We start from the raw sequence: 18,699 nt of genomic DNA, 5'->3' as shown, positions 1-18,699 counted from the left end.
TTCTCAGGGATTTTGAATAGTCTGGAAATACTCAGGGAAAACTCAGGGAATTCGTGCTTCTATCAGGGAAAATTAGCTGTAATTTTATTGAAAGCGAAGGAAAGTCGTGGTAGTGCTGGTTCGAGTAACAGAGGGATCGAAACGAATCGTATTTTGATGCCGTGTCGTCGGCTGGAGGAGTTTTTAGTGTACAGTCAATGACCGACTTTTGGAATGCCTGATAATTCGGACGGCTTCGTAGAACCACCACGTACCCCACATAGTCAACGTATAAGAACGTCTTACATTTCGGACGCAAGAACGCTTCACCGTCAGACTTTCCGGGCATTTTGCCGTGACCGCAGGTCCGAAACGGCATTAATCAGACACCACTGCCACCGTTTTGATTACCTCACCGCCTGGAACCGGCGCTCTCGCACGCAGATCCATTGGCAGCAGTAGCCACTACCGCGTCAAATGCTAGGTGCTTCGACGTTCGCTATTAAGCTTTTTGCCGTTCAGCGCCGTGTTTTTCAGTGAAAGAATTCGCCGCTGTTAGCATTGGCACAGACTCCGCCTTCGTGGTCCTCGCAATTGGCTTCGAAGTTTGGAAAGCACGACGCGTTGCATAATGCCCAGTTCCGAAAGTCAGCTTCGCCTCTATGTACCAATGTTACGCGGTGAAGCATGCGCAAAAGTATTGCGGTGAAGCATAACAAGCTTGAGAAGGGGCAATTCCCACGGGACACAGTACGTATTCCTCAATTATACACGCGTCAGCCTGCCATCTCATGTCACAGTACGAGCACCGATATGCCTAATAAGCATACTGGCAGGCCTTGTCGGACGTGCCTGTGGTGTTTTGAGCCCTTAAGAGCAGTAAAAGGCACGGATTCATTTTTTTGAACTGCCCGATTTTTCAGACATTTTCGCGGCCTCTATGTAGTCCGAAAAATCGGACATTGACTGTAAAACTGACCAAGATGATCCTTCAAGTGGTCCGTGGGACGAACGCACGGTGGAAGGAGGACCAGAACAGAAAGGACCTATGCATTGAGGAATGAACAGAAAAGGAAGCATGCCGCCGCTTCTTTCACGTAGCTTGAGCTCAAAAAAACAGTGTTGGCTGACGCCGAGATGGCAGGTGTCCCTCATCCAAACCAAAATAAACTCTTTAAAGCAGTGAAATGCAACACTGAGGCATTGTGTGCGGGCTGAGAGTATGTCAGCACAGTTGAGGTTGACCCACCAGATGATGAGAGAGAATCTCACTTGTGACAAAGTTCGAACCTCATACCAATGAGCTTGCTATTAGTTGAGAGAAATGCCTCACATCCCCTTCAGTCATGTCGTCCACATTGGTGGGTGTGGCCTATTTTTGCCATTTCTGTGCAATGGTAGTAAGGAATAGAGCACAAACATTAAGCTTAGGGTAAATTGAACATTCTGATAACCTAAATTACTTCCATTTTACTTCCGAGTGATATGTATCGTTACAAAGTACTGCTTTGGTGAAGGCACTACCGTGTTTTACGCAACATTTGACGTGGAGCATGTCAGTAGCAACCTCGAAGTATATACAGTCGAACCCGGATATATCGAACTCGCCAAAAAACGCCTATCAGTTCGATATAGAGCATAATTCGATATAAGCCTGCTAAATAATTGGATGTCATAAAAGCACATACCATTCATAAAATCACTTTATTGATGAAACTAGCTTAGTTTCGCACGAAATAGTCCTGCATTTTCTTCTGCTTGGGCAATTTCGCTGCGTGCAAGGCACGCACTTTTCCACTTTGTTTAAGGAGTCGGAGCAGCTGAGGCCGCAACATTCCGCATTCGCGCAGAAGCACCGGACTAGTGCGAGCGCACCAATCACTTCGGAGGATGTGGGCCAAAGACGGTCGTTGCTTTCCTCGTTGTGCCCATTTTCACTTGTGCTCGGCACGATGTCAGCAATGTAGTCTTCGTTTCCGGGCTCTCCCGTGGTCGCGCCACCATCATTTGCGCTCACAAACTCGTCCACCGTTGATTCGTCAACAGCTTCCGGAAATTCTGACAGCTCGCTCCAAACTTCGGTAACAACGGCAACGGCTTCGTCGCATTAATCAGAATTTACAGTCATCACCGAGCACGCGGAAGTCGGTACGGCTGAAGCTATTTTGGATGAAGCACTCGTACACGGCCGTGCGTACGCGTCGGGCGCCACGGGCGTAACTACGGGCACCGGGTCGCGAGTTAGGCCGCTTTAGCCCTAATTTCCCCCTTCAAGATCGTGCCGAGAGTGCACCTCGGAATCTTGTACGTTGCGGGGACATCCGACTTGTCACCGCGTTCGACCCGATTTATGATTTCGAGCTCCACGATGAAAGGCGAATTCTGCCGCTTCATCACGGCAACACTGCGGGAGAAGGCGCACACAATGAATCAGATAAGCCGCGAGACAACTCGCACTTTCGCTGCTTTCGCCATCTTGCACGACGAGGGCACAAGAGCCTCTGATTGGCTGTCTGAGCAAGCGCTGCGGGCGGGCGGGCCAGGATCATTTTTTGTAGGGGGGTGTCGGCGGCTCCGAGGTAGCGCGGTCACGTAGGGAGAGCGGTTGGATGGAGCCGCGCCGCCGGGTTTTCCCATCACTGCGAGGGAAAGCCAACTTCCGGGGGCACTTTCCGCCGCTTGACGTTCGATATATCGGGAGTCGCTACTAGTTTTGTTCGATGTAAGCGTAATTTTTGCTATATATACTCATTGTAACTATACCGTGTCCAGAAATTGTTCGATATATGGAATAATTCGATGTAAACGGGTTCGATATAGTCGGGTTCGACTGTATATATTCTTTCTTGAAATGCTTGAGGCCAATGAATGACTTGTGCGTGTAATTCGAGCAGGGGATTTAATCCTTTTTATGAAGAAACGTAGCATGTCTGACTTTACAGTACTCAATTATTTAGTTACTCTGTAATTATAATGACTCATCATAATATGCTCAGAGACATTCTTTTGCTTTCAGTGGAGTCTCAAGCAACAGCTATGTTTCACGCATGTATCGACAGTCAATCAATTCGTGACTGAAGGGGATATTGGAAAATATTTATTTCTGCATGCATTTCCTTTTTATTCATATTGATAATGTTCAATTCCATTTGCAATGAGTTTTACTATTTTATTCAAATATATTTTATTTGCTGTGCACTTTACTAATTAGTAAAGTGCACAGTGAATAAACCTCTCCCTTCGGATTTTTTTTTAATAAAATAAATATTTCTCCCTGAATTAAGTCGCTTTGTTTATTTTTTTAGCATGCTTACTGGAGAGTGATAGCATTGGGCAACATGGTGTCAGCCTGCCTTGACATAAAACAAGGTTCTATGTCACTCAGTGAATTTTGCAAAAGCGCTCAGGGAAAACCTGCTTGGTAGACACCCTGTACTCGGATAATGTGTTTACAGGGCACATGTGCTACCAAAAGGGCATGTCTAGCAGGCAGTTTTAAACACAGTCCATTAATATTCACCCTTACGAATCGGGGGCGAATAATGAGACACCATAGACCGTCTTATCGAGGATGCCGCCATTTTGCGATCACAGCACTGTCTATCGTCTGGCGCCATGCTGGTATGTGGGATCCCACTGGTGGGTGCACAGCGAACATGCTGTTGACAGGTGGTTTTCACATTTTTCTGAGAGGTCTCAAGTTCTTGCGATTGGGAAACTCCTTAGCATGTCATTACTAAACTTGGAGCTTCAACATAGTCGCAATATCGAATGTCAACAGGCCTAGAGGCATTGCTACAGCACTGCCTGCCATGAAAATAGGAGGCGAGTCAAGACTGAACATTAGCAATACATGCAATGTGCTATTATTGTATATCTAGCCTTGAACTCTAATAAATTATCACTCAGGTGACAACAATCAGAGGTGTTTCTGTGTGCCATGTGGTGTACCATGTGGTGTGCCACACCAGTGTACATCCAAATCCAGGTAACTAGCTGAACTCCGAGGAAACACATTTTGCTAGCTTTAATTGTCCTAAAATTCCTAAGCGTTGATTTCTTATGCATTGTGTACCTAGTATCACCTAGGAATCAAGCTTTACAAAATAAAGAACTTTAATATAACTGGACCTGAAGGGCCGTGAACATGGAGTACTCGATAAAACAACGTGGTGACAGTGGCGGCGAATATGCCACAATCAACCAGATGCACGCGACACATTGAAAGAGTATGCACACTCTTAGGTCTCTAGTGGTGCCTGTGCAAGGGCACATCACCAACTTGAGAGAGCTGAAAAACAAGCTACTCTCTCCAATGGCAACTTTATCTCCAGAAGTAACACAGCGCGCGATGTGCGGCGGCATGATTCGGAAGCGTAACAGAGCCCATGTGAACTATGGGCAGTCAACACACAGTAGGCATAGCTTTGGTTACAGAATGAAAAAGAACACACCTTCGTTTCCTTTGTCGGCATGTACTGTTCTCGCAATACTTCCCCGGTCAACTTCCACCAGAACGTTGGCTGCCAAGCATGATTATATTCGAACACATTTGGACAGATTAACTTTAATGTGCATGCCCGTAAAATGGTTGACTTTGTCCACTGGCACTAGCTGACCGATTCGAATATGCACCTTTCATTCACATCCCAGTTTGATCATGGGTGCCCAGTCCATTGCCATGCGCTCATTGGAAACAAAATTTTCTGAACATACACGCAACAAAGGTGATGGCATCAACACTGTTGTGTTTATGCTGGCAATCCAAAGCCGACGTTTGTACGCAACTACAACGGTGAACTCCACAGAGCTGCTGCTGCTGAAGATGCACTTCACATTCACTTCTGAAAGTTATTTTTGCTGTCAAATATAGCGCAGTGGTAGCCCGTCAACCTTGCATCATCTGACATTGCAGGAATCACGGACGGGACATGTTAGAATTGCACCAATTCACAGTGACACCATTACTGTGCCAAGCTGCCACTGGGAGAAATGGAAATCTGCACATACCATTGCGAGGAGAAGAGAGGCGCGGCACGCTGGCTCTAGGCTATGTTTCCCCCCCGCTGATAAAATGGTCTATGGAGACAAACTATTTTAGTAAATCTTTCTACAATACCAAAAAGTCACTTTTACTGCAAGAAGACGCTGCCTTAAAAGATACAAGAACGAAAAGCAGGTGGTAGTTCCCACACCAGCTTGCCGTCGTGTGATGAATTTTGACCGCGTCTGCTCAAGCATAAATAAATCCTTATTGGTTTGGCAGGACTGTAGATTGTGTTCTAAAAGAGTCAAAGGCATAGCTCGGGAAGTTCTCGGGAACTTTTACCAAGCCACAATGGCCCAAATGAGAAAAGAGACTTTGAACATTTGTGGCATACTGGGCCTGGGGTTTCGGCACCAAATTCTAAAAATGAAACTTTGACCTTCTTTTTCTCTTTAGTGACCAATATATTACCGCAAGATAAACAAAAGTAGAGTTCTGAAAGAGTAATTTATTGTGTGGCTGTTTGCCTCCTCTCAAGAAGGCGATCATTAAGTATGGACATACATTGGCATACCAGAGAGATATCCAACGCCTACCATATGAAACTATGAGTCCATTGCATAAGCTGCCCTTGTATACACTACTCGATAAAGACTTTCATTATCTAGCTGGAAAGAGATCATCAGCTTTCTTTTGCACATGTGCTGCTATCATTTGACTGATTTGTGTACTTTCATTCTTTTTTTTTCAAATAATTTTAGTTCAGTCAGCACTTTTGTCATCTTCTTTTTCTTGTCTGTATTTAACGCTCTGAATATTACTTCCATGGTGAACATTTTATCAATATAAAGTGATTTAATGTTTCTCTTTTGTGTCCCTTTAACATTACCTTGTTATGGCTTGGCGTGCAGCATCCAGCGGCTACCACGATGACTCTGGGAGCTACGGACGACGCCCACTGCGACAACCGCGGTCAGGGAGAGGCCCACCGCCAGACACGAGCAGGTATGCTTTGGCATCCTGGTGCACTGGCATGTATGTTTGGCGAGCTCTGGGACTCTGGTCAATATACAGCCAGGCACCGAAACTTTGTTGGGCAAATGATTCCTGTGGGAGTCTTAGTTTTCTGCAGCAAATATCCAACATCCAGAAAAACAACCAACAAAGATATTTTCACAAACGTGAATGCCGGCAATGCCAAATTACGTAATTTGTCGACTTTGTGCTGGCAATTAAAAGTGACTGTCCCTGACATTTCACAAATGTTTGAGTGGCACTAAGCCGAGGTTAGGCCTCTGTGTTGTGTCTTTGGAGCCCACTGCATAATGCATGGCACCTGCCTTGGATGGTTACAAAAATAGTCATCACAAAAGTCATTTTTTTGTCCAAAAGGCAAAGCATTGATGGCGGTAGCAAATCATTAGACAGCTATACAAAATAAGGTTAGTCGTTTTATCAGCTGCATAAACTGCTGTAAACATTCGCTCATAAGTGAATTAACAAGCACATAATGCACTCACCCTCCCCACATTTGTCCCTAGCAAGCACAAGAAGACACACACGCCGTATCGCCATCCTTCTCGGCTCACCTTTGCAAACTTTCGCTTGCACCTGCGGCATATGGCGTGCCGCCACAACCTTATAGGACTTGGACTTTTGATGGAACATTGGGGCGACGGCAACACCTGTGGAAATTTGCCTTTAGCGTCCATGTAATTGCTATCACAATAATAATCTGAGTCCAAACTTCACTCTGTTATGTTTATGAATTGAGAATGCCTGAAGAACCACATGCTGCTTACAACACATCAGAGTTTGTGGCAGTTCAGGAGGAAACACAACTATCAGTTCATTGCCAGTAACTCTAGCGAGAATTTCTTACCATCCTTTGTCGTATAGATATGCACATAACATAAAATTTCCGCTTCATTAAATAAAAAAAGTACGGACAAGAAATTGTTAAACTACGCAGGGATAATGTATACCAGCGGTCCCTCAATATTCAAGCGTTCCAGAGACTCCGTATTGACGTGCTTGCTGGTTCCCACAAGGACACATAATTATCATGATTTTTGCGAATTCCCAACACTCTGCGAGCCATCGTACCTGTAATATTGCAGTGCATGTCACCTCTCCATCAGTAGCATAGTGTCCTTTTCTATTTCATAAAACTATTGATCCCTATATTCCTATTGATTAATCTGCTCAGAATTAGGGAGAGGAAAAAAATTGGCTTGTGTGAGTACCATGTTTACTCGCATAATGATCGCACTTTTCTGTAAAAAAAAAAAAAATTAGCGCTATTTCAGGGGTGTGATCATTACGCGGGTTAAATTTCCCGAAAAAAAAACAATTTTTTTTTTCATTTTGCGTTTGCTGCGGGATGACAACAGCTCAACAATTAGGTGGCTGCCACTGTATGTAGTGCGGGACACGAAAACAAAAATGGTGGCCGGCGGAGCAAGCCGAACGCACCGAACGCGATCTTTTTTCTTCTCGTGAGTACATTACGTGCATTGAAACACTTTCTTTCGTATCTGTAAGGAATAATGTCGTTAATATCGGCAAGTTTGTGGCAATAACGTAGCCATGTCCACTTTGAGGGGACCGAAACAGATGGGCCCGCTTAGCTGCCACTGACATAGAAACACATGGCGGGCATGCTGCGGAAACTGCGGAATTTGTCTTCACTACTATCCTAATATGGCACGTTTCCGCTAAGGGTGGGCGAATATATTAGCTGTGTTACAAGCGTCGGCGTATGAATAGGGTACACTTGTAACCTATCAGTGTAAACGTGCCTGCTATCGTTGCTGCTTGCGGTTTGTTGCGTGCCCACGAGTGCAGACGAGAAGAATCGAAAGGCGCCTTTTTTGTTGTTGTTGTTGACCACAACCATTATAAAGCCTGCACATAATACAGTGCAGTCCACTTATAACGATATCGAGAAAGACGAAAAATATGATCGTTATAACCGATGATTGCTATATCTGGACTGCAGTTATCAAAAAAAATAAATATTTTTTTAATGCGTTTGCGCTCTTTACCTTTGCAGCTCTGAACTCGAATTCGCTAGTTGCTCTAAAGAATAGATGATGTATACAGTAGGCCGTGAAAAACAAACTTTATTTTTAGCGCCAATGACCGTGTCAAGGATTAGGCGCGCCGAAATAGTCCGAAATCTGCACTTGCTTTTGCGGCAGCTTCAGCTTCACAATCGCGGTGTGCATGGATTCCAGCTGCTGCGCGAACACTGGCGGCAATCCTTTAGCATGCATAAAATCAATTGAGTCGATCGACGACGGTGCACTTTGCGTTGACATCGTGGTCGGGGTCAAGGAGCCACCGTCGATCTCGTTGTCACTCGCTGATGCCGTCGCCACCGTCGCACAACTTTGCATCTGTCGAGACAGCACATCATCGGCGATCGCCTCGTCGGTGACCTCATCGTAGAACGAGGCAGCACTGTCTGCAGTCAAAAACTCCTTCGACACACCACCTGTGTCACCAGTAGGAATGAGCTCCCAGAGCTCGGTTATGTCAGCGACTTCCACCGGGTCGGTCTCAGCGGGTTGGGGAAGTTCGTCCTTACGCACAAAGCCCGCCTTCTTGAAGCAATTAGTGATGAACCACTGGTAAAGCGGCTCTTCAACTTCGGCGTACAAAGGGTCTGTAACCCCTTTTCCGCTGATCGGAATGGCAGCTGATAGCTCCTGCCTTCACAATCGCGGTGCTCCCGGTTTTCAAGATGGTTGATATCGTTAACTGGACGAGCTCATACTTCTTCACGAGTGCGCTTACCTTGAAGCCGCATCGAGAGCCCTGCAAAATATCCATCTTCGTGTCAAGAGACACAGCTTTCCGCTTTGTCGGCGCCATCTTCGAACTGGGTTGAACCGTTGGTTGCACGCTGCTTCGGTGGCGTCAGCCTGCTATCGCGAGAGAGACGCGGGACGGGCACCACCGCGCCGCTTTGCTTGTCGCTTCTGTTTTTCTTTCTCTCTCTTTCGGAGCGACTGTGGCCGACGCGCATGAAGCAGCTAGCGCCATCTTGTGGCGCACTGCGCCAACGTTGGCTGCGCCTACTCGTGCGCGGGCGGGGCGAGACGCGCTGCGCGGTAATGGCGGCAGATACGAACTTACGGAGGTAAACATCGCCTCGTCTCGACATTGTTCGTTTCAGGGAACTAAGCAACGCAAACGTTACGATTATTTGGCACGGAAAACGCCGTCCAGACTGCAAAATTTTGATCGTTATATCCGATATGCGGTGAATAACCTATCGTTATAAATGGTTTTTTTCCCCATAGACCTAATGCATAAAATGACACTCATGTCGACCCATCGTTATAACCGATATATCGTTATATGTGGTATCGTTATAAGTGGACTGCACTGTAAAGGCAAGTGTGGTTGTAGTTCCTTTTTTTTTTTTTTTGTCATAGAAGTGATGAAAGGAATGAAATGGGGCCATCTGCTTAAGAATGTTTGGTGCGTGCAGACCAGGAGGTTTGTCTTGAAGAGTCGTTCGCGTAGCATTCGACAGATGGTAAGCGCGATCATTATTAGCTAGACTTGGCACACGACATATCGCTGCAGCAAGTTCGGGGTGCGGTCATTACACGGGAAATAAAAAAATACAATTTTGATGACAAAATTCAGGGGTGCGATCATTATGCGAGTAAATACGGTATTCAATATTTTCTAATACAGTAATACGTAATTGATATGTTCTTCTTTGTTACGCTTTCCCGGTTCTTGCACTCTGAAACGCCAGTCTCGTTTGTATTCCTAGTTGATGTGACACTGACGGACTCGCCATGAACTTCTGGTAGAGTGTGTCGCCTGAAGCCTAGTAGCGGCTGTGTGCGTGTCGTGTGCACATTTCGTTACATGACGCTCCATGCCAAGTTTGCCCATTAAACCAGAAACTCTGGGTGTCTACCAACGAGGAAAACCAGGAATTCTCAGGGATTTTGAATAGTCTGGAAAGACTCATACACATTATGGGGTTTTACGTGCCAAAACCACTTTCTGATTATGAGGCACGCCGTAGTGGAGGACTTCGGAAATTTCGACCACCTGGGGTTCTTTAACGTGCACCTAAATCTAAGAACACGGGTGTTTTCGCATTTCGCCCCCATCGAAATGCAGCCGCCGCGGCCGGGGGGGAAAAACTCAGGGAAAACTGATGGAATTTGTGCTTCAATCAGGAAAAATTAGCTGTCATTTTATTGAAACGGAACGAAAGTCGCCCTGCTGCTGGCTCGAGTAAAAGAGATGAATTGTAATGAATCGTCTTTGACACTGCCACGTCGGCTGGAGGAGTTGCCTGTGTACAGTCAACAACCGATTTTCTGTATGCCCGATATTCCGGACGCCCGATTTTTGGGAAATGCCCGATAATGCAGACAGCTTCGATGCACCACCACATGCCCCATAGAGTAAATGTATAAGAATGTAATTTTAGACGCAAGAACCTTTGCTGTCCAATTTTCCGGACTCTTTGTCGCGCCCGCAGGCCTGAAACGGCATTAATCAAAGCCAACACCGCCGTTTTGATTATCTCGCCGCCTCTAACCAGCGCTCTCGCACGCAGATCCACTGGCAGCCGTAGCCACCACCGTGGCAACGCAAGACTTAGCTGCTTCAACATTCGCTATTAAGGTTCTTGCCATTAGGTGCTGTGTTTTTCATTGAAATAATTCTCCGCTGTCTGTAATGGCACCGACTATGCCTCTAATCCTCGCAATTGGCTTAGGAAGCATGGTGCATTGCATAATGCCGCTTCCTGAAAGGCAGCTTCGCCTCAGCACAACGATGTTACGCATGAAGCATATGTGAAGTATCGCGGTGAAGCTTAAGAAGCATGGGAAGGGACAATTGTCACTGGACAGTACGTATTCCTTAATTATACATACCTGCAACCGCCGCCTCCTGTCACAGCGTGAGCACCGATAGGCCTAATAAGTGTACTGGCAGGCCTTCAGAGCTTTTTTCGGACTGCCCAATTTGATTCTTCAGACGTTTTCGTGGCCCCTAGGAGTCCAAAAAATCGAACGTTGACTGTACAACTGACCAAGAGGATGCTTCAAAATGGTTCGTGGGGCGAACGCGTGGCGGAACGAGGACAAGAGCAGAAATGACCGCTGCATTAAGGAATGATCGGGAAAAGAACTGTGCCGCCTCTTCTTTAAAGGGCCCCTCACCAGGCCCCATAGCAAATTTTGGTTATACGCTGGAAGTTGTTATGTGTACTCTACGGAGTGTTCTGCCGCAAAAATTTTCCAGATCGGCTCACGAATAGTCGAGATAGAAATATTTCAGTGCCACGAACCCATGATTTCAGAAGGCGAGTGCCACTGCATAGCGAGAGACTCTGTCCACTCACCCCGTCTAGCCTCCACAAGCAAAATTTCTTCCCAGCATTCTCCCATACCCGACCTTGAGGATCGTGTGACGCACACGTCACAAGCCCCGCCCTCTGTTCCCATCCCCCGCCTCTTGGCGATGCGCCTTTTGCTGACAGCATTGTGCGCAAGTTGTTGTGATCGCAGCGCATGATTTCGCGCACTGTGCACAAGGACACATGATTAGCGGTATAATTCAGTGCTACACAAATACTGAGGCAGAACAAGTGGATCACAGAGCATGATCACATGCTGGAACATAGAAGAAAATGGCATAGTTTCGGTACTTGCGCACGTGACTGCACGACCACGGGAACAAGCAGAAGTAAATCTCTCTTGCTTCAGTGCGAAGTTAAACAAAAAAACTCGCAGACATTCTATTTCTGTGTTTTATTAGTTCTCTAAATTTCAATTTGTCAATTCAAGCAACAGATCACACAAATAACAGACATTGCCTTGAATAATTCTTGAAGTCACGTGTCACCATGAGCGATGTCACACTTCAGACACGACTACGTAGGCGCAGGGACTCGAGTACTTCACCATCCGGCTTAAAGCATGGTCGCAGCGAGGGAAAGGGAAAAGGGTGTTCGCATTGAAATTTCAGACCTTTCCGTGGCACTTAGCGATGTAATTCTTTGCAAGAACGATCGTTAGCACACGTTATATGCTCTGCGCTTGTCAGCTCAAAATAGCCAGACCTGGTGAGGGGCCCTTTAAAGGAGCTTGCGCTCAAAAAGCAAAGTGTTGGCTGATGCAAAGATGCGCAGGTGGCCCTCATCCGAACCAAAATTAAATCTTGAAAGTAATGAAACATGAAACGTAGGCATAGTGTGCGGGCTGAGAGTATGTGACGACAGTTGTGGTTGACTTTCCAGCTGCTGAGAAAATCTCACTTGTGGCAACAGGCCTAATACCAATGATCTTACTATCACTTGATAGAAATCGCTCATTTTTGAAATGATTTGCTTCTGTATGCATTTCTTTTTATTTGTATTTGAAAATGTTCTCAATTTACAATGGACTTTATCTTTTTTTTATTGGCTGTGCATTTTACTATCCCCTCCTTTCAGCTTTTTCTTTTGAACAAAATAAACACTACTCCTTCCTATTCAAACTGGATTAAGTTGTTTCTTTATCTTTTAAAATACTTATTTGAGTGACAGCATCGAGTGACGTGGTGTCAGCCTGTCTTGACTTAAAATAAAGTTTTTTGTTGCTCAGGAGAAACCTGGAAAACTCGGGGAGCTTGAAAATGTCAATTTGGTAGACAACCTGGTAACTGCAACAGGACACCAACAACACAGCATTGTCCATTGCCGGCATCTGTGTTGCCCGCCGCATGTCTTTGCTTGACATCGCTTGTCTCGAAGTTTGTTTCAATAGTTTCAAGTTAGACAATTTTCAATAGTGTGTGGCATTTCTATTCAACTTCAGATAATGTTTTACGCGAGAATAACTTCTTGTCTCATCTGTAGTGCTGCAACAATTGTTGTTGCGTTTTCCTGTCATCTGAAGCAAGTACCAAAAGGGGTTTACTGTATTTGATTGAATAATATGCTGTTTAATATTCACTTCAGTTTGAATTTCACTATTTGTAATTTTCTGAGGATGCAAAACAGACAAACATAAATTTGAAAACTTGTGTAAAGTCATGACTTTCACTTGTGGTGTGCGAGTTGCGTTGCCATTGATGCAGATCATAGCCAGCACCAGCCTAACAGTGAAAATTCCTTTACAATCGCCGACTGACTTTTTTCGAACCTGCCAAATATTTCACCCAGAGCCACACAACACCGCCTTCTCTGTTGAACGAATGTGCAAACGAACCTTGTTAATTTGAACTTCCAGGAAAACGGAAAATTATTCCAAGAAACAGACCGAACAGAAGAGAGCCCCTTTAAATATCATGCTTTAAATATCATGCGCAATACAGTCGCTGACTGATAATTCAGAATGGACGGGGACTGCTTAAATGTCAGAATAAACGGAGTCCGAAATATCAAATTTGCAAGAAAAAATGTCTATTCTACAAGCAGCCAGAAAAGATGTCCAGTGCATTGCTGCATGCCTGCACGTATGCCTGCATGCAAACCGTTCAGTCTGTATTTTGACCATTGTCATAGCAACCGGTACAAATAAACAGAGGTGTGGTCTCCAAATAGTACCAAATCTCCATCCCTGGCATCTTAAACAGAGGCTGACCATGCTCTCGTAGCGATATGATCGTGTGTTTTTTCACAACAGTCATTGTGTGGCAGTTCCCTTGCTTAATTGCCGCCCTCTTCAACGAAGACATCAAAGGTGGAGTTGGGGGCCATTTGAAGCTGCTTGATTGATAATAAAAATTTGTGATAGCAGTCAAACAAGTTGCCTAAGACCGCGTCACAATTTAACACTTAAAGGAACAAACCTGGACTCACAGAACTCGCACAACAGACTGTAGGTGCAGACCTTCTCTAGTTAGCGGCTCAAATTGGCTTGTGCGGCACTTTGGATGGAATCGGCTCCTTCTCGATGGACTTGGTGACTAGGCAGACCCTTACTTTCGGTTTCGAGGTGGTGCCAGCTACATATCAAAATATCGCATTTCTGCTTGACTACGTTGACTGAGTGGCTGAATTGGCATGTGCATTTTCTTGACACCTTTTATTAGGCCAACCTCGGTTCTTTTCACCAGTGTTGATAGTCACTGCTTTCTTAGGCCTGGTCATGGACATGCAGAAAAGCTGCATCATACGTGATGTCCCTCTGACACAACACCGCTGCAGTTTGGGCACGAAGGTTACAAATGGAAGTTTTGCTGTTCATTTTGTTTGCTAACAACCAACCTATTTTTCTTTTTTTGCCAGAGAAGTGCATATAGAATCCTTAAATAGTGCTTTGCCACTATGGAAACTGATTTACTGACGTTCCTTGAGTCCTTCTAAAAATTCTTCCGCTCAGCTACCTTTTTCTTTCTGCAGGGATGAACAGATGGCACGGAATCTGCAGGGTGTGCAGTCGCGATCGCAGGGACCGCAGAACCTGAACATGACGTGGGAATTGCAGCCACCAGTCGATTATCGCTGCGAAAAGGAGTTCCCGCAGCTGGGCAGTGATGGGGCCGCAGCAGCATCATCTACATCTACTTCGTCTGGGCACAAGGCGTCCGTTGACCCGTTTCCAGTGGCAGCTTCGTCATACCCGCCCAGGAAACCGGACAAGGTCAATGTCAACAGTGTCGACGAGTTTCCTTCGCTCAACCCGTCATCCTCTTCCGCGACGCAGCAGGTGCCAGCTATGCCGCAAACAGCCATGGTGTCGCTTCGCAAGGCAGCGAAGGCACAAGCCAAAGGCCAGGCCAATGGAATACCGCCGGGTCGAGGGTCGGTCACAAAACAGCAGCCGCAGCAGCAGCAGCAACAACAGAAGCAGCAGCAGAAGGATGCAAACAACAATGGTACTGGAGGGAAATCCGTAGCGAACTGGTTGGCACAGGCATCAGGAGACCGTGGCTCGGTGAAACCACAGCTGCCGATGGCTTCGGTGGTGGTGACGGCGCGACCTGCACCGGAGCCATCCAGGGCAAACAAGCCGGCCTCCAAGGCCTCATCAAAAATGGCGCTCGAGGAGGACTTTCCTACGCTGGCAACACGTAGCATTGCCCGGATTTCAATCTCGTCCTCACCAACGCCTCCACCTCAATCGGAACCACCTTGGAACTCAGGGAAGTTGGCAAAAACAAAGAAAAAGAAAAGGGGGGAGGAGACTAAACAAACAGAGTCGTCGCAGCCCCCACCGACGGCTGAAATCAACAACAACAGCACCGACAGCACTGCCAAGGCATCGTTGACAGTCACACGCAAACAGCCATCTGAGACGAGTACTGAATCAACAGCGCCATCCACCGCTGCTCCCACGAACAACCTACTCCAACTCATTGCAGCAGCAAGGAAAGGGACCACTATCCAGGCACCTCCCACGCCTACCCCCGAACTGGCCTCCGACGGTGACACTTCAGACTCCGACGAACGGCCGCCGAGGCTGACGGTTTCGGATTTTCCCTGTCTCAATGGACGACCAACGGCAACCGCTGCACCTCCGCCGGGATTTGGCAAACCCAAGCCACCGCCCGGGTTTGCGCGACCCAGCGCGTGCGACGCACCGATGGGGACACTGTCCTCCCTCGTGACTACGACTACAACTCCTGCATCACCCGCCGTGCCGCCGCAGTACATGCCACCAGCAGGCTTTCCGCAGCGGAATCTCAGTTTGATCCAGGACGTGCAGCAGATCCTGGCCAAGCGTTCTGAGGATGGCCTCTTTGCCAAGTTCAAGTCGCTGTCAGGCTCGTTTCGCCAGGGGGTGCTGACCGCCGACGAGTACTTTGCCCGCTGCATCGAGCTGTTTGGCTCCGAGAAGGAGTTCATTGCCATCTTTCCCGAGCTGTTGTTCCTGCTGCCGGACATTCGGAAGCAGCAGGAGCTCATGGCCACGTTCAACGCACACCGGAGGGCACAAGCGGCGACGTCTGGCGCACTGCCCAAAGGGTCACCTGTGCAACTGCTCGTGTGCGCAACCTGCCAGCAGGTGCTGTCTGCCGAGGACTTCCGGAGTCACCGCACTGTGCACGACCCCTCGTGACTCGAACTTGCCGCATACATCCAAGTGCCTTCTTCACTTCAGCATCTCGGTACAACTTGGTAATGCCAACAAATTACTGGTGATGTCGCCGGATTACTTGTGATGCCATTGGCAATTCCACCGAAGCTCGTCTTAAGGAGAGTGGCCGTCATTCCCACCATCGCCATCGGCTGTTCAGTCGGGCGCACATTTGGGCTTCTGAACATCTGGTGTCAGGATGCCAAGTGAAGTTTCCCCAACTCAAAGCGCCGATTGTGAGTGCTTGGGACTGATGTGAACTGGTATTTCCCACAAAGAACTTGTTTTTATTATCAAAAGCAGGTGGCTTCGCTGCCTTGTTTGTACTGTGCCCTCCCCTTCCCGCTGTTTCACTCATCGCAAATGTAAAGGTCATTAACTAACCTCATTGCTTTGCTCGATAGTGGTGCCATCTTTGATCGCTCCCATCATCTTTATTTTAGGGTTGTGTAATGTCCAGCCTAAAGATGGCCAGTCTTGTCTTGTTCTGAACTCACCAAATGCATGATGTAAAGGTGAAGTACTCTGGTATAAAGTGCTGTGGAAATTGACTCAACCTTACTATTTTTTTTTCCCACTTACGTCGGTGCAAGACGTGAATGCCAATGTTGCTAGTCTGATGCGTAGTGTCAAAAGGCATTGATGCACTGGTTCCAGTCTGCCGAAAGACAAAGGAAGTGTGAATGCTGAACAAACAGCGTGTTGGCGGGCCTTTTTTCTTCTTTCTTGCTTAACGCAATTTCCCGCGATTGCTTTGGACTAAGTCATCTGTAGCGATCTTTCAAACCGTTGTTGTTCATGTTCATTTGCGTGGATCGTTGATTGTTACTTAACAAGTCCCGTTTCTGTTATTAAACCTTTGCTTTTAGACTTTTTTTTTCTTCTTTCTTTGTAACTGTGATCATGTGTGCCTTTCACCGTAACGCCGGATTATTTAATGTCTAAACAATTTTGGATCGATAACAAGTACGCACACTTCCTCCTACGCATACTTTCCTTTGTACTTTTGTAGAAGCAATAGTAATACACTCGATTTTAGTTGGAGAGATGTCTAGCAGAATTTTGAGGGGAGGTGACTGGCACCATCATTAAGTTGGATCTTAGTTGTTTCTGGACTAGTTTATTTTGTCTAGCTTACCGGTCATTGCAGATAGCACAACTTGGCTAATATAATTTGTGGGCAGATGGATTTTCAAAGCATTCTGTTCTTTCTGTTTTGCCTATTGGTTTTCCTTCAAATTTGCTTCATGCTGTGGGCGCCTTTGTTCACATTCATAATGAACTGTTGCCTGTTCATTGGGTTTGCAGATCGGGCATATTCCGTAGACACAAGTGAAATTAATCATTTTTAAGCGAACTTTAACTGATTTCTTTTTTTTATCCTTGAACGCAATGGCTCATTTGCCACCAGCTCAATGAAGACCAACATTGATAATTATTTTTGCAAGTTCACTGTTGCTATTTCCATTTCTTTTTCTTTTCTTTTGAATGTTTTTTGCTGCCGAATCAATTTGGCCTGCATTACTGGGTGGATATGTCAATCCTTGTGTGTTCTGCTCGTAGCTGTCCTTGTCATGCAGATCGATTGAAATTTTCTTTTTGTAATAATGAATTTGAACGGTTGACCCCCTCCGTTCTCCCCCCCTCTTTTTTTGTTTTTTATATATGGTTTCCAGAAGGTATGCTTTGCATTTTTGATGTGCTGAGGGGGACTACTGATCAGTGTGTATTGTAAAAGCTGCACTGCCCGCTTTTCGAATCTACTGATTTCAAAACTGTTCAGAGCTCCCATAGCTCTGCATCAGCAGGTATGCCTTGATGCAGCGTTTTATTTTTATCCTTTCATAACTTCCTAACTGCTTCATTTGAACCAAGTTCCTTTGTCTTTCATGCCTGCAGACTACCATCTCAGGTCGTTGCACTTTCGAGTCGAGAAGTACTCTCAACTTTCCCTAGAGAGTCGTTCCACACTAACATTGACAACCTTAAAAAGAATGTGTGGCCACATTTTCTTTTTTCCTTTTTCCTGCTTTAGCTTTTTGGTGGACTGTCCGACAGACCCTGTGAGGCTGGCATGCAGCACTGTGTTCACAGCTGTGCAGAATTTAGAAGCATTCTTTTTGCTTGTCTGTCTGCTGTGCCGCTTGTTTTAATTCTGCTGGTGGCAGAGTGATTGCCACATAACATGTACTGTGCTTATGCTTCTTTGCTTGTACAAATGGTGAGAGAGGTGCTTTTTCGAGGAGTAAATTATTTGTTTCGTTTGGAAGTGAAATGTTTTTATTGTGCCTTCTTACACATTACACAGCCTTTACGTTGGTTGTAGCAGTTTTGGGCGCCAGGGTGTTCCCGACTTAGTAAGCTACTTCGATATTTCAAGTTGGTAAAGAAAATGTTGGATTTCTAGCACAGCATAAGAAAGGGTCAGGTGCATTCGAACAGACCAGGTGCCGCCCCCTCTTTTTTTGTACGCTCTCTGCAAATATGCAGAGATGAGTTGAGTATTTAATGGGCACCACTAAGTTACGAGCAGCAGCTTGCAAACATCTTAGAAAAGTATATACAGTAGAACCTTGTTCATATGTTATGGAAAAACTCTCAACGAAACTAACCGGGAAAACATACAATTCAAGGTCACTAAAAAATTTGACAAACTGAACTGTAGTTGACATCTACGTA

The 18,699-nt window shown here is 46.1% G+C and overlaps 1 protein-coding gene across 1 annotated transcript in view; it reads left to right on the top strand.

Moving 5' to 3' along the window:
• The window catches only part of LOC140214369 (E3 ubiquitin-protein ligase ZNF598-like), a 43,755-nt gene extending 25,466 nt beyond the window's left edge, over positions 1–18,289 (top strand). Inside the window, exons 5-6 of the mRNA XM_072285749.1 lie at positions 5,878–5,971; positions 14,343–18,289. Of these exons, the coding sequence (XP_072141850.1) occupies positions 5,878–5,971; positions 14,343–16,002 (1,754 nt within the window). The 3' untranslated portion in view covers positions 16,003–18,289. The remainder of the gene's footprint in view (positions 1–5,877; positions 5,972–14,342) is intronic.
• Positions 18,290–18,699: the final 410 nt, after the last annotated feature.

Source organism: Dermacentor andersoni, unplaced genomic scaffold (genome assembly GCF_023375885.2).
Source record: "Dermacentor andersoni unplaced genomic scaffold, qqDerAnde1_hic_scaffold ctg00000039.1, whole genome shotgun sequence".
Taxonomy (NCBI): domain Eukaryota; kingdom Metazoa; phylum Arthropoda; class Arachnida; order Ixodida; family Ixodidae; genus Dermacentor; species Dermacentor andersoni.
The sequence above is the reverse complement of the archived record's forward strand: the minus strand, read 5'-3'. Positions and strand labels throughout refer to the sequence as shown.